Source organism: Periplaneta americana, chromosome 8, assembly GCF_040183065.1.
Source record: "Periplaneta americana isolate PAMFEO1 chromosome 8, P.americana_PAMFEO1_priV1, whole genome shotgun sequence".
Classification (NCBI taxonomy): Eukaryota; Metazoa; Arthropoda; class Insecta; order Blattodea; family Blattidae; genus Periplaneta; species Periplaneta americana.
In genome coordinates, this window is record NC_091124.1 from 8707090 (window position 1) to 8722065 (window position 14976).

Sequence of the window (14976 nt, forward strand, 5' to 3'; positions counted from 1 at the left end):
CTGCGCTACACTTCAAAAAGTGTTTCCTATGTTATACAGTACATAACACGAATATTCCCCATGAAAATTGAAAGCCGCTCAACTTCGAATTTTATTTGATAAATGGTATAATAAAGTACACCACAACAAAACAATTTATTTCATTTCTCGACAACTTTTCTCGTCTATCTTTATACGAACTCCATCAATTATAAACAATGTCAAGATAAATGTCGTAACTACATGAAAGGTAAGTCTTGATTCTCATTCAGATCATCCACATATTTAATTTAGTCTGTAAATTTACACATCATAGAACTCATGATACCAAAACTCACATTCGCAAAGAAGCTGTAAATGTTCTGCACATGTCAACAATATATATATATATATTTTTTTTTTTAATTACTAGTTTCCAAACAATTATCCGCCACTATGAGGTGGTTAGTCAACATGTCTGACTACAAAACTATTTTTTAGAGCCCTCATTCACGAGCTACAGTTGGTCTTTCAATATGTTGTTGTTGTTTTCTAATGCCAGGCGTTTGACAATGAAGTCATTTGACCTCTTGCACTCCAATATTTTTCAAAGCTATTATCATGGTCAGGCACTGAAGCACAGATTTTGAGGTGTTCCGAATCCATTTCTTGGTTTGAGTTGCACAATGAGCAGTTAGGGGACTGATATATTCCAATTCTATGCAGGTGTTTGGCCAAACAGTCATGGCCTGTTGCCAATATAAATACAGCTACAGACAATTTTCGTGGTAAATCGGGAATTAACTCTGGATTATGATGCAGAGAGTTCCATTTTTTCCCGTGAGATTGTATTATCAATCTATCATTATATAAAATGGAGTAAGACAACTAAAGAACTCAACATAATATCACACTAAAATACTCAAATATAACTTTTTTTTAATACCAACACAGAGAGACTGATAGTATCAAATGTTTCCTGCAGTTGACTCTAGTTACTAAGCCTGCAATAATAGTCATTTGATAGCAGTGTACATTGGGCTAAGAGGCAGATGTATCTTTCTTGGAAAAAGGGAATCCCAAAGAAGTTCCAAACATAATTATGTTCTTACGATATTGTATTTGAATAAGTTTAAACGAAACTTCTGAATGAACCATCTTTGAAAGGCTTCCCTTTCATGAAAAAGTTGTTGTTGTTGTTGTTGTTGTCTAGTGCCTTGCATTTGGCAATGAAGCCATTAGCAGTCGTGCTTTCCAATACTTTCATGAAAAAGTGAAATCTTATGATCAATAATTAGTACTGTGTTATAAATGAATGCTAAATTTAAAAAAGTTGCTTTTTATATAAGGTTTTTTTTTACAAGCACGACCAACAGAAAAGTTTATTTCGCACCACATCACCAAAGACCCATTTATGTTGCTCACACCAGGATGCATTAAAAGCTCCAGTTTTAAGATTATCTTTCTGAAAAATTGTCAGTGATGCCGTAGGTCTGTCTTAATTTAAAACTTACCTTCTTTCAATATTATTTTCTCTCGAAAAGGATACTCTAACAATGAATTTATTACAATTATCATAATTATTTCCCGCATCTCTATTGATTTCTATCATCCCAAAACACATAATCACACTGGACAACATGACGACTCACCATGATATTCTCACCCCATCCTAACCTTGAAACTGACACTGACAAAAGATAGGGTTCTGAAGGGAGAAGTGAAAGCTGATGGGTGAGCAAATACCTGTTAAGCCACAAGAAATGTGCCTCAGTTTCAGCTTTCTGAATACAACTTCTAAACCCGTGGAAACATATCAAATGCAGAAGCCAGACCCGGCCAAAACATTTTGGGCTTCAGAAATAAATGTTACTGCAAGACAGGTCCATATACAGCACAAAGTTCTCTACTTCTACAACCCCATATGTTTCATTCAAATAACTAATATAATATGTTATACTGTATACGACTAAGAAACACAAAATTTTGAGTTTAAGGTAGGAAAGTGACTGAGGCCCAGCCTCATTTGCTTCAGTTAATCAGCAGCAACTGCTTCAACTTCAGTCTGAAAATGCAGACTGGGAATTGTAAGCTTTCAGTTAAGAATACATTGTTAAGTACATTTTTATCATTCGCCATCCTTTTCCTATTTGAGCATGTACAAGTTTCCTGATGGCCGAGTAGTTCAGTTGATAGAGCAACTAGCTATGAACAGATCCAGGGTTCAATCCTGGGTGGTGGCAGGATTTTTCTCATTACTAAACATTCAGAATGGTCCTGGGATTCACTCAGTCTGTCAAATTGAGTACCAGGTCTTTCCTGAAGGTGAAAGATGGTCGAAGCGTGGTGCTGGCCATACCACCTCATTCTAGTGCAGAGGCCATGATTTGAAAGTATGACATGCACAGAAGATACTGATACCTTAACAGGTTTCCTAAAAGATTATCCACTCCAGAAATCTAGAGAACAAATAAATTTATCTAAAACAGAAGACAAATTCTGGACTAGTACAGGATTGTTTCCAAACTCTGATATACCGAACTGTTGTTTCATACGCAGATAGTAAAATTATCCACAAATGAATAATACATACAGTGACAGCAATAAGTTACGCATCATAATAGGAAAGCTATAAATATCAACCAAATAAGTTCTACAGATAACAAAGCGTTAAATAAACGTTAGTTACCTGCAACATCTTGTCAGGACTTGGCTCAATTCCAGGAATCATGTGTGCTGGGCTGAAAGCAATTTGTTCCACTTCAGCAAAGTAGTTTGTGGGGTTGCGGTCCAGCACCAGTTTGCCAACAGGGATCAATGGGTACTCTGAATGTGGCCACACCTGCAACAGTTAAAATCCAATCAGTAAAAACGCATATAGAAAAGATACAATGCTAGAGTTCAATAACGTAATGTTAGTTGCTCTTGAGGATAAACATAAAAATTGGGGCATGAATAACAAGGGGTATATAAATTTAAATAAGCATATGAAACTTCCTATGAATTTTCTGACGGAGTAAACAGATTAATGCACACTTTAGGCAATTATATATATATATATATATATATATATATATATATATAATATATAATTAATATTATATTCTGTTATCGCCAAAGTTCGACTAATTATGATTTTGATTGCACATTTCCCCTGGATTACTGATATTTTTACAATCTTGAGTTTTCAGTTAAGTGCCCTATTGTTTCGTTTCATTGGCCCAAAACCTTGTTTCATAGGCATCTCTTAAGTGAATGAGCTATTCATTCAATTATCAAAGTCGGGTTATTAAGGTTTTCTGTTAAAAATCTATTAGGACAAGTAATTATTTTATTACGCTATCCCGTGTAATACACTTTTTTTTTGTTCGATCCCTGCACATTTCATATATAATGCCTTTATAAAATACCCCATTTGTTGTGCTCTTTTAGTCCCGCATAATACTCTATTTTTGTGGAATATTTTTTATGTAATTTTCGGCAATGTGCTGTAACAGCAATGAAACATTTTGGCCGTTGAACTCAGTGTACTGAAAAGTACTAGTGTGCACTTAAACCATCAGTCTACAATACCTCACCCTCTTGTTACGCTCTCTTATTCGATTCTTTACCTGCGCGCTTAAAGCCTACATACAGTTACAATACCTCACCCTCTTGCTAACCCTCTTTCTCAAACAACATTCCTCACTTGGCCGTAATAAAATTCTGAAAATTTTTGCTGGCCAGTTTGTTGTCCTTTAGTGCATTGAAGTGTCTGTGAGTGTGATTACAATGAGTGTTAAACGAAAAGTGCTTTCTATGTCGGAAAATTTTGAAATCTTACGAAAGTACGATGAAAAAAGTACTCTTGATCAGAAACAACTCTCTGATTCATTAAATATCCCATCATCGACATTAAGGATAAAAATAAAAAATCGCGACTCAATCACTGCAGCTGCGATGTCAGGAGGATGTAAGCATAAGAAAGTGAAGTGTGGTAAATATGAGGTGTTTGAGAACATACACAAGGCAAACAATTATAAAAGACTTTTTTCGAAAGAACTAAGTACAGTACATATTGTAAATGTCTTTGACGTACAGTAATTACATAATGGAGTAATACTGTATTACCTTTCATAATTCATGTATTTAATAAAGAAAAATACTAATATATATAAGTCAAAATTAGTACAGTATACTGCCTAATATGCAGTCCCGGTTAATACACGGTCCCTTGAAAAGCATCTTATCGGGGTTTTACTGTAAATAAAAATATGGAAGAAGAATAAAGAAAGAAAAGATGATAGAAAAAGAAAGTAACAAGGCTTTCATGTAATATTAACTACTGAACCCTAGAGTGAATCTTCATTTTATTTAAGTAGAAATGTGCAACGTTCTTTGCAATATCTGATACAGAAAAAAAGAAGACATACTAAACTGAAATGTAAGCAGTTCTTATCTCTCTTATATAACACTGGACTAACCTTGGTCAGGTCGAATGGATTCCACCTGAACTTTTCTGCTTGCTCGAAAGTCATTACTTGGATGTAGAAAGTCCAAGTGGGATACTGGCCTCGGGCAATGGCGTTGTACAAGTCACGAATTCCGTAATCAGGATCTGATGCAGCCACGTCATTTGCTTTGTCTGCCAGTAAGCACTTGATGCCTTGGTCAGTCTGCAATACCAAAAACCAACCTTCCCATTTTAGCACACTAATGTATTTATGTATATTAATTTTGCATTTCATGGGTATTTTCTTACGTTATTAAGGTGGAATATACAGGTTTGAGGGTAAAAAAGTCATTTTTCAATTAATTTTTATATAAAGATGGACATTTTATCTTCAAATCAGTGAAGAAATTTTTACGATATATACAATATTTTGGTAGATATTATCATAAATGTGCGAGCATGCGCTTATTTACTTCTCTACACACATAAGGTATATTTAATGCTCATTTCCTCTAACTTATACTTTTCAAAACCGTTTTTGTGATAACTCGGTAAATTTTTTTAGATACCATAGTAAAATTCTGCATGCAACTGTCTTTCATATCGGTGAACAAGATGAATTAAAATTATTGCTGTAACATTTATAGTTTCTTTTTTTAACTTTTTTACCTAAAAACATAAAAAATTTAACTTCTCATAAGAAATTAAAATATATATATATATATATATATTTCTATTGTGGATGTTTCAAAGGTTGTAGTTCGTATTGTTCATTTGACATTCAGGAATAAATAGAAAAAAAGAATGGCTAAGAAATATTCATATTTGTGTACATTATCATAAAAACGGCAGATCAGTGCACAAAAACGGCCATTTTTTTGTTATGAGGATTATTCATAATGGTGAAACTTTTAGTAAATCTGAAAATAGTCTATAATTGCAGAAGCAGTGAATACTAAGCATGTCAAATTGCAAGGTGAAAGAGTCATTAGTTGATTAGCATAAATTCCACAATTTGGGACATCTGGCCGAAATCTACGGCTGACCACTAGGATCCAGAATACAAAGGAGAGGTTAAATGAAAAATACAATATGATTGCGGAGAGAATACAGAACAATGATAAATTAAAAAATAAAGTACAATTTGATTTCGGAGAAACATGAGATGAAAATACATTGAAGAGTAATGAAATAAAGTAAAAAAAAAATTACATAGTATTATACAAGTGATTGTGTAAAATGGATAATGAATCTCTCAATACCATTAGACAAATTTTGTTAATGTCCTCATTAGAAAATCTAAGAGAAAGGAGAATGGGTTTGGTTAACTTAGATGAAGTTCCCCTACCGCCAAAAAGAAGTCCTTTCACTTCCCATGTATTAATATTCATTTTGTATCTCTCATTGAAGTGAGGAATACATGGGTTGTAAATAGACTTCTTTTCATCGTTAACGTTATTGGCTTGTTGATCATCCTTCTCAAAATGGACAGTGGGGTCAAGAATGAGGCTTCTTTGATTCTGGCGATATTATTGAATTGAAATATTTGAATGTTTGAAATATTGAATACTGAATTTCCCCATAACCTCTATTATCTCTGAGGAACATTAAAATATAAAGTGTACACGATAAATCCACATACCTTAGACAAACCAAAGAATAACATTTTTGTCAAGAGATTAATTCAATTCTTCAAAAAGAACTAAAAACAATGTACAACGTTCTCCATGTATGACATGGGTAAGTAGCCTACATATTATTTGGTTAGACAGTCACTCTAGTGCTCCAAGTTTAACAGCAAAATATTGCTCCATGGCCCTCACATTCTACTCACTCAGAACATGAACAGTATTACATACCTTATAGTGAAATTTAACGTAAACAGCTTCATTTTTGTCATTCACTGCCTTGAATGTATGGGATCCATAACCGTTCATGTGTCTGAATCCATCTGGGATACCTCTATCAGAGAAGAGAAACATTACTTGGTGTGTGCTTTCAGGCCTCAATGAAATGAAGTCCCAGAACATGTCACAGTCCTGAAATACAAATTACAATTTTCTCCAATAAGTTCTCTTTTTACACAGACCTGCTGTCATTCTGTCACAAACTTACGACTACTCGCAATTACCTTGAGATGCGTTGCAGGATTTCTCTTCTGTGTGTGGATAAAAACTGGGAACAACAATGGGTCTCGGATGAAGAAGATGGGGGTGTTGTTCCCCACAAGGTCCCAAATGCCATCCTCTGCATAGAACTTCACGGCGAACCCTCGAGGATCCCTGCAGATAAACAGATATTGAACTTACTTAAATAAAATGGTAAACGATGTAGCTAAGCAGCACTAATCTGCCAATCTCATAATTTTATCTTTACATTAGATGTCTTTAGATGTCATCAGTAAAGCCGTATAATCGATGCTGAGAAATGTACACAATTCTTCAAATGATGAGTTAAGTAAACTCATACAGGAATGTTACTCTTCTGTATTTGTTATTATTTTTATTCTTCTCTTACTCCTTTCATCCCCCTCATTCCCTTTTCTTCTTATTCCCCCCTCTTTTCAAAGATTGAACTATATCACCTGTTCTTCTATTCTTTTTTTTGGTCTTATACATTTCTTCCACTAGATTATTTACTTCCATAATGTTGATCCCTGTGGTCTAGGGATTATCTTGCTTGCCAATGTACGCTATCTAAAATTAAGAAATTAAAACCCATAGTCTTAAAAAAAATGGAACAACTGGATAATACCCACGGCAGAGCAATGTCGATAGTCTACATTATTTGCTGGCCACTAGTTACCGGGCCGTACCGAGCCGTGTCAAACAGAAGACAATCGATAGTAAAATTCGCGACTATATTCTTAAATAAATCACTATTAGTCAAGTGCAAGATTTATGCAGTACAACGACGATGTTTTGAATGCACTAAAAGAAAATGCTTATGTAGTAAGATCTTAAAGTTGGTTATGACAACGAAATAAAGAGGAAAAAGGTGTGGTTCACGGAATATCATTTTAAATAACAGAAAGTAAATTTCCGGTCAATGTTCACCAAAGCATTAAGTACATAATTATGACCGCGTTGCAGTTTTATTTGTGGCCTAGAGAAAATACCTAGCCTATTACCATAAAAAAAAAAAGGAAAAAACTTTTAGGGGCTATGAAATTATTCACCGCTTTAATTATATTACCGTCTATCAATATTACGAAACAAAAACTGTCATAAAGGCCATGACCGACTAGAAACATCGATACCGAAGAGATAAATCCATTTGGCCGTGATGAAACAAAAGAAAATGTGAGAGAGATTTTAGTTCGAGATAAAATGGACACACAATTTTGATGACCATACTATTAGTAACTGGAGATCACTTGTAAGATCTGTCTTAATCTCCTATGTAGAAATGTCGTCCAAGCAAATTAGTGGTCCAGGGAAAAATCATTGCAATAGATGAGAGTAACAGTGGTGTTGTCTCTCAGTAATGTTCAGAACGAAGTAGGTAGAGAGAAAAAGAAACAAATTTCTCCTTCTAACGACACCACAGACCAAAATCATGTTCTTATGTTGGCAACATTGTGTATGTAGTTAAATTTGGTGGTAAACATAACGGCACGTTTCAAAGCTACCGTGGTAATTCTCCAATATAGCGAAAAAAAATAATAAAAAAATCCTTAGCATGTCTCCAGAAGTAGTTTGATCAGATATCTCTTCGCACATTTTATTGGCATGTAATCTAACCTGATCCTGGCAAAATAAACAGTCAGATATTCCTTTTCTAAAACATTCCCTGTTTATAGCCATCTCTGCCTTTGTAAGTAAATGTGAAAATTTGGGAATGGATGTCTCTTATGAGAGCATACAAGGATTTGACAGGAAAAACATGTCACTTGGCACAAAAATTAGATGGCCAGTGGTGTCGTAATAGCCTCTGCAAAGCAGGAGATCCCAAAATTTCCGACATTTAATTCTATTGCGTTTATCAATTTCCTATTTTTTTTATTTTATAAAACTGATATCAATCTGCATGATATGGAAGTGGTAACTTGATGTGTGTACTTGCTGATGATACAAGATACCTCCAACAGGCGAATACCAAAGTGAGGAGGTAAATTTTCCAATACACTAATAAATGGTCGCTGTATTTAATAGCATGCAATAGGAAATTAAAAATTATGTCATTTTTTTCTTTTGTTACCTTCAATGTATTAGTTTTGGCAACTTCTTTTCTATTCTACCAATTCTGTAGTAATCTTCCTTTATATTATCTGTCTCTACTTCTCTTTCATCGTTCCCCTCCCTTCTCTGTGGTTTAGTCTTAAGCCTGGTTCCCACAGTGCTATACTTGTTTTTTTTTTAAAGATGAGACATGACAGTTAAGTGGCCGAGTTTGGAACTACAGTGCTATGTTGCCAATATGGACTACTATGCTGCCAGCTGATGGAAGCTAGCGATTGTCGTTAAGATGGCTGACGTTAAAATATTCATTGACAATTGATACGCAGGTAAGAAAACAATACAAAAATCGACAGAGAATCAAAGACGAAACGCACCAATGCTAACATTGTGTGCCCAATAAATGTCGCCAAGAGAGCTATTAAGCACTCGCCAAGGGGAACAGTAAGTTTGGCAACTCAATCGTTGTTACCATAGCAACAGACCTACCACGCTATGTGACATTCAGTTGTTTTTCCAATCGCAACGCTCCTGTCATGACCCATCTTTCAAAAAAACAAGTATAGTTTCCTTACTGTCCAGCAAGCTTGGTGCTGTGATAGGTACACTGCTGGGTCCCGTGTTTGTCACTATGTTGGTTACTGTTCATACGCAGCTGGCTCTTTTCACAGTTCAAATTGGAAAATCATCTGCTGTTTCATCTGTTGCCAACACTCACAATGAAAAAATAAAATAAACTGCGAGTGAAAAACAACTGAAGACCTATATTAACAATAGTAAATGTCGTAATACAGTAATTAAGTCAGAAGTGTAAAACAGCTCAAGTCCGATATTTAATTGTTGTTTCTTACAAACTAAGGAATAAAAACAGATTTAGTTGGAAAACAACGAACATGGCAATACGGTTCCAGCATGTATCATCTTTGGTTTCAGCATCTAAGCTAACACGAAAAATAGCAAGCAACCTAATCTTGAAATCCAGCATTATAGCTACTGTCATCCTCTGGGGAGTTTAGTGCTGAGGGGAATGTGGTATAGACTAGTCTAGCGCGGTACTAGAGTGGGAGGGGACAGTGACAGCGGCAGTCTGGAAGGAAGTACAATCATACTGAAAACATTCGCCCAATTTACGAGAGCAATATGGAGAATGGAGAAAGTTACACAACGCAGAGCTGTACGCATTGTATTCTTCACCTGACATAATTAGGAACATAAAATCCAGAAGTTTGAGATGGGCTGGACATGTAGCACGTATGGGCGAATCCAGAAATGCATATAGAGTGTTAGTTGGGAGGCCGGAGGGAAAAAAACCTTTGGGGAGGCCAAGACGTAGATGGGAAGATAATATTAAAATGGATTTGAGGGAGGTGGGATATGATGATAGAGACTGGATTAATCTTGCTCAGGATAGGGACCAATGGCGGACTCATGTGAGGGCGGCAATGAACCTCTGGGTTCCTTAAAAGCCAGTAAGTAAGTAAGTAAGTAAGTATGCCTATTAGTTTTTTATCGTATTTTTGGCGAGATAGAGATACAACCATTCGTACTTACGTGTTCAGAGAAGGAAAGTATTGTAGAAAATTTTATTTATTTATTTATTATTTATTTTGGTGAAGTTAAGGCCATCACACCACCAGAAATACAAATACAATAAAATAAATAAAAAGAAAAATCATAATACAACTACAATAATATAAAAGAAAAGAAGAATCATATTATAAAATTTAGTAATTAATAGAATTGAATTAAATTTGTAAAGTAATCAATTTAAATATACTGTACTGCTGAACTCACTTGAGAAGTATAACTACTTGATTTTGTATTTTAAGATATCACCAACAAATGATTTTCGCATGACATTATAGGAATCTGTTTTTCACGATACCAATCACACATATTCTAAAATTCCAATAGAATAAAACCAAAAATTTTCCACAGCATGTTTCCTTAAAAATGACTTGTAATGGTGAAATATTTAATGAGTAATTCATATAATATTAACATAGCCAACATCAGGGAGAAGACTGAAGACTGCATATTTTTGGACGATTAATACTTCCCACTCCGCTCGGCTCGGCTTGGCTGTAGCAACAAAAGAATCTACCTGCAACTCCCCGCACCGATGGCAAGAATACCTCAGGTCCAGCGCTAAACTCATCGGAGGAAGACAGTAACAAAGAAGCCACCAGTAGGCAGGATTTCCAGCAAGCGAGCAGAGAGAGCTTCCATCAGTGCTCCCAGCATGCAATCCATCACAGAAACACGCACCATGGGAACCGAGCTTTACTTACTTGCAAATATATCAGAAGTTTGTTAGTTTAAACGAGTCTGAGGGTGGTGGATTTTTAAATGATAAAAGGGTAGTAAAAACAGGGATTCCCATGTCGTAGATTTATGGCACATATAACCTTATTCCTGAGAAAGGTCTTCAGGCAAAATTACCAGCCAGCTATTTCTCACCCATCGAATTTCTTAGTTTGTATAGGCCTATAGATGCCTCTGCATGCAATTGAAACTGCAGATTTCTTATATGTGTACGTCTCGAGAGGCCACAGAGGCCTTTTATAACATATTTAGAGCTGGAACACAGAAAGTGGACAAGCACTTGATATAAAAACTAAAATTTGAATTGTTTCTCATATTTCTCAATGCTGCTAACCTATTATGTATATGTACATTTTTATTTTACAATATGTAAATAATAAAGAATCAAAAATCTATTTTCAATTACCATTTGCTTCTTTCTAATATAATGCATAATTAGCTAGGTCAAATTTATCATCCAAATATCTTTTATCATATTATGGAGACACAAGTTACAATCTGGGTGAGCTTAAAAATAAAAACTCAAATGTGTATGTACGATGCACTTAAACGCTCATTTTATGACAAGATTATTAAAATGTCACTACAAATATTATCTAAGGTTATCATTTTGCGACATCCATGTTCCCATTAACACAAAGATAGCTTTACAAGATCATCTCTCCGCGTGAAGGGCTGACCAGTCAACAGAGTTGCACAAACATGAAAGCCCAGGACTAAATTTGCACGAAAGTGAAATGAAAACAAACAATGCACAATGAAGAGAACATTTGTTTGAAAGTACTTCCACAATTTCTCGGCCAGTATGTCTCCAAGTAATGTGAAAGAGGGACACAAAAATAGAAATGGTTACTTTTACTCGACTTTTGGTTCATAATTTAATAATAACGTAGGAAAATGAAGTAATTTTTAAGTTGTAATTTACTTACTTACAAATGGCTTTTAAGGAACCCGCAGGTTCATTGCCACCCTCACACAAGCCTGCTATTGGTCCCTATCCTGTGCAAGATTAAGTCAGTCTCTATCATCACATCCTACCTCCCTAAAATCCATTTTAATATTATCCTCCCATCTACGTCTCGGCTTTCCCAAAGGTCTTTTTCCCCTCTGGTCTCCCAACTAATTTTTGTAATTTACTTCAATTAAATATGATAATGTAATAATATATAAGGGCATTTAAAAGTCACTTCAAATTCTAAAGTGTTATGAATATTATAATATTTGAGGTAGAAAATGACACTGCACAAATGAGTCGCATCTACAAAAGTGCGACCGTTCGGACTTCAGAATTCATTCCAACTACTGGTACTGAAGCTCGAAGGCACAATAAGCCCACTAGAGGTTACAATGCTATTGCAGTGATATTTCTTCCAATAGTTATTGCAACGAAATATAATGCTGTTCTTTTAATGAATTTTAACTTCAAAAGTGAAAATACAAGTAATATAAGCCGCTCATATAAATCAGCAATACTTATGAGTTAAATTGTTCATTGGAAGTGTTTTAACGGGCATCCAGCATATGTACTTACGTATAAGTAATGAATGAATGAATAAATAAAAATTATAAATAAACAAATAAATAAAGTAAATAAATAAACAGGTACATAAATAAGTAAAGAAACAAGTAAAGAAGTACCAGGAAGTAAGTAAATAAATATTCTTGCAGAAATGGGAACGTAGACACGAAAAACTAGATTTCAGTGAAATATTAGTTTATCAGCAATTAAATATAAAAATAACCACAAGAAATTTTTCAAATAATATCACTCTCCCATATGTTTGACAATGTTGTATGCAACATGCATTTTGCAAATAAATCCAGGAGCTAGTAATAGATTATGCGTTTCTGCATTTTTACACTCGTTTTTCGAGTTTGAATGCGAAAGTTTATCAGTCTTGAAAATTTGCGTCGTATTTACTTCAACGTTGGAATAGTTTGCTTCCCTTTTTCTACGACTCATTATCATTAGTGTTTGATAAACTGCCTCTCACGTTAAATTCCATGTCACGATGTTACATAATCTTGTGAGAGAGATGCTTACAGTGTTCAATAGAATCTTACATGAGAGTGTATCGTGTCTATTGTCGCCTGATTACTAATTTAATTAAGAATGAGGAGCTATATGCAGTGCATATTCTATGCTTAACTTTTAGCATTGTTTTTAACGTATAAATACTGACGTCAAACGTTACAGAACTTTCCTTAACTCAGTCATATCATGACAAATTGTAAAACCTGAGTTACCAGTATATGCGATAATACAAGTTTACATTCACAGAAATTCATCCAATCTAAGAAAGAAAAAAAGAAATAGATAAAGTTCCATTTTATTTCCTACCGAGTTGTTTCCTACTTTGATAAATACGGAAATATATTACAATTCACTTGTCACATTTGTTGTAAAATACTTACTTACAAATGGCTTTTAAGGAACTTGCAGGTTAATTGCCGCTCTCACATAAGCCCGCCATTGGTCCTTACCCTGTGCAAAATTAAGCCAGTCTCATCATCACATCCCACCTCCCTCAAATCCATTTTTATATTATCCTCCCATCTACGTCTCGGCCTTCCAACTAACACTCTATAAGCATTTCTGGATTCGCCCATACGTGCTACATGCCCTGCCCATCTCAAATGTCTGGATTTAATGTTCCTAATTATGTCAGGTGAAGAATACAATGCGTGCAGTTCTGCATTGTGTAACTTTCTCCATTCTCCTGTAACTTCATCCCTCTTATCCCCAAATATTTTCCTAAGAATCTAGATTTCTTCCTTGTGCAGCCACTTAAAATCATTCGACTCCGGTGGCTGATGTGGAAACTCTTTGCAATGAAATTTTGCGGATTCCAAGGCCACACGAAACACGTCAGGAATTTGGGATCGTCTCTGCAGGGCCATGACATGTCTAAGTGAGGTCTGTATTCTGGCAGGTGACGTTTCGAGTATTTAAAGGTGACGTGAACAGTTAAGTGTCATGGGCAGGCCTTCAAGACTTCGGAAACTAGCATTTCCGGCCCTATGTTAATATGAATTACTTTTATTGTCTGCATATTAGAAACTCATACATGAAGTTATGCTGTGTATTTTTGAGACACCATATAAACTTAAAGTGCGTCCCGACAGAGGATGAAAATTATCGATAGTTATAAATTGTAATTTGAATAACGGTCTGACTGCTAGTTTGAAAATTCTGTCAAAGCCACGTAAGAAATCCCTCGTTATCTTGTAATATACTTACCAAATACAAGGTTCTCTCGTTGTCTTGTAATATATTTACTAATTACAAGGTTCCCTCGTTATCTAGTAATATATTTACTAAATACAAGGTTCTTTTGCAAATTTATGACACGGCCATGAAAAAATTGATAAACCATTCATTATGGGCAAAAGCACACAGAAATATGCAGGGTGTCTGAATCAAGCCGTTCATAAATTGTTTTAGGCATCACGCACAACCCGACTAGGGGTAGACACTTTTCGTCGTTGAAAATTTCCAACTCGCAGCGCTTGTATTTTAGTTTTAATAATGATTCAAAACAGCTAAAATAGATATAAACGGGTTGACTGGTTAATATATTGCAGTGGTCGTCAGCACTCGCTGAAATGGGTAACGGGCAAGCAGTGCATCGTAATATACCCCGTCGTGCAGCAGGAAGGAGAAAGCATACCCGCCAGCAGCCACGGATGCACCATAGTGCAGTCTCTTCTCCGCGGATAAGAGAAGCTAGCCCGAGGGTGCACTGTACTGATGACCGCTGATATATTGATTCATATTATGCGTGTGAGTAAAGAAACATTAATTTATAATACGTGGATCTCTCAAGATAGTTAATATCTCTCAGCTAGAGTAATAGGTTCTATGAATATTTCAGCTGCCTGTGAGGTTTCGGTCCCCGGTTCTTCTTTTCGTACTCTTTAATGTCGAACTCCCATAGCAGGTGATTCTAGAAGGTTCTAGTTAAAACTACTTTAAAACGGAAATATGTAATCGATGAAACATCTTGTAAATCAGAATGTTCCACAACAGTAGCTGTACTTGAATACTGCCTTCGGCAATCATTCACGGTTCGAATCTCAAAC

At 35.3% G+C, this 14976-nt stretch overlaps 1 protein-coding gene across 1 annotated transcript in view; it reads right to left on the reverse strand.

The window, feature by feature from the left end:
* LOC138704459 (catalase-like) overlaps window positions 1-14976 on the reverse strand; it is an 83692-nt gene that overhangs the window by 9469 nt on the left and 59247 nt on the right. Inside the window, exons 4-7 of the mRNA XM_069832359.1 lie at window positions 6522-6672; window positions 6250-6429; window positions 4422-4613; window positions 2648-2800 (exon numbers count right to left, since the gene is read on the reverse strand). Of these exons, the coding sequence (XP_069688460.1) occupies window positions 2648-2800; window positions 4422-4613; window positions 6250-6429; window positions 6522-6672 (676 nt within the window). The remainder of the gene's footprint in view (window positions 1-2647; window positions 2801-4421; window positions 4614-6249; window positions 6430-6521; window positions 6673-14976) is intronic.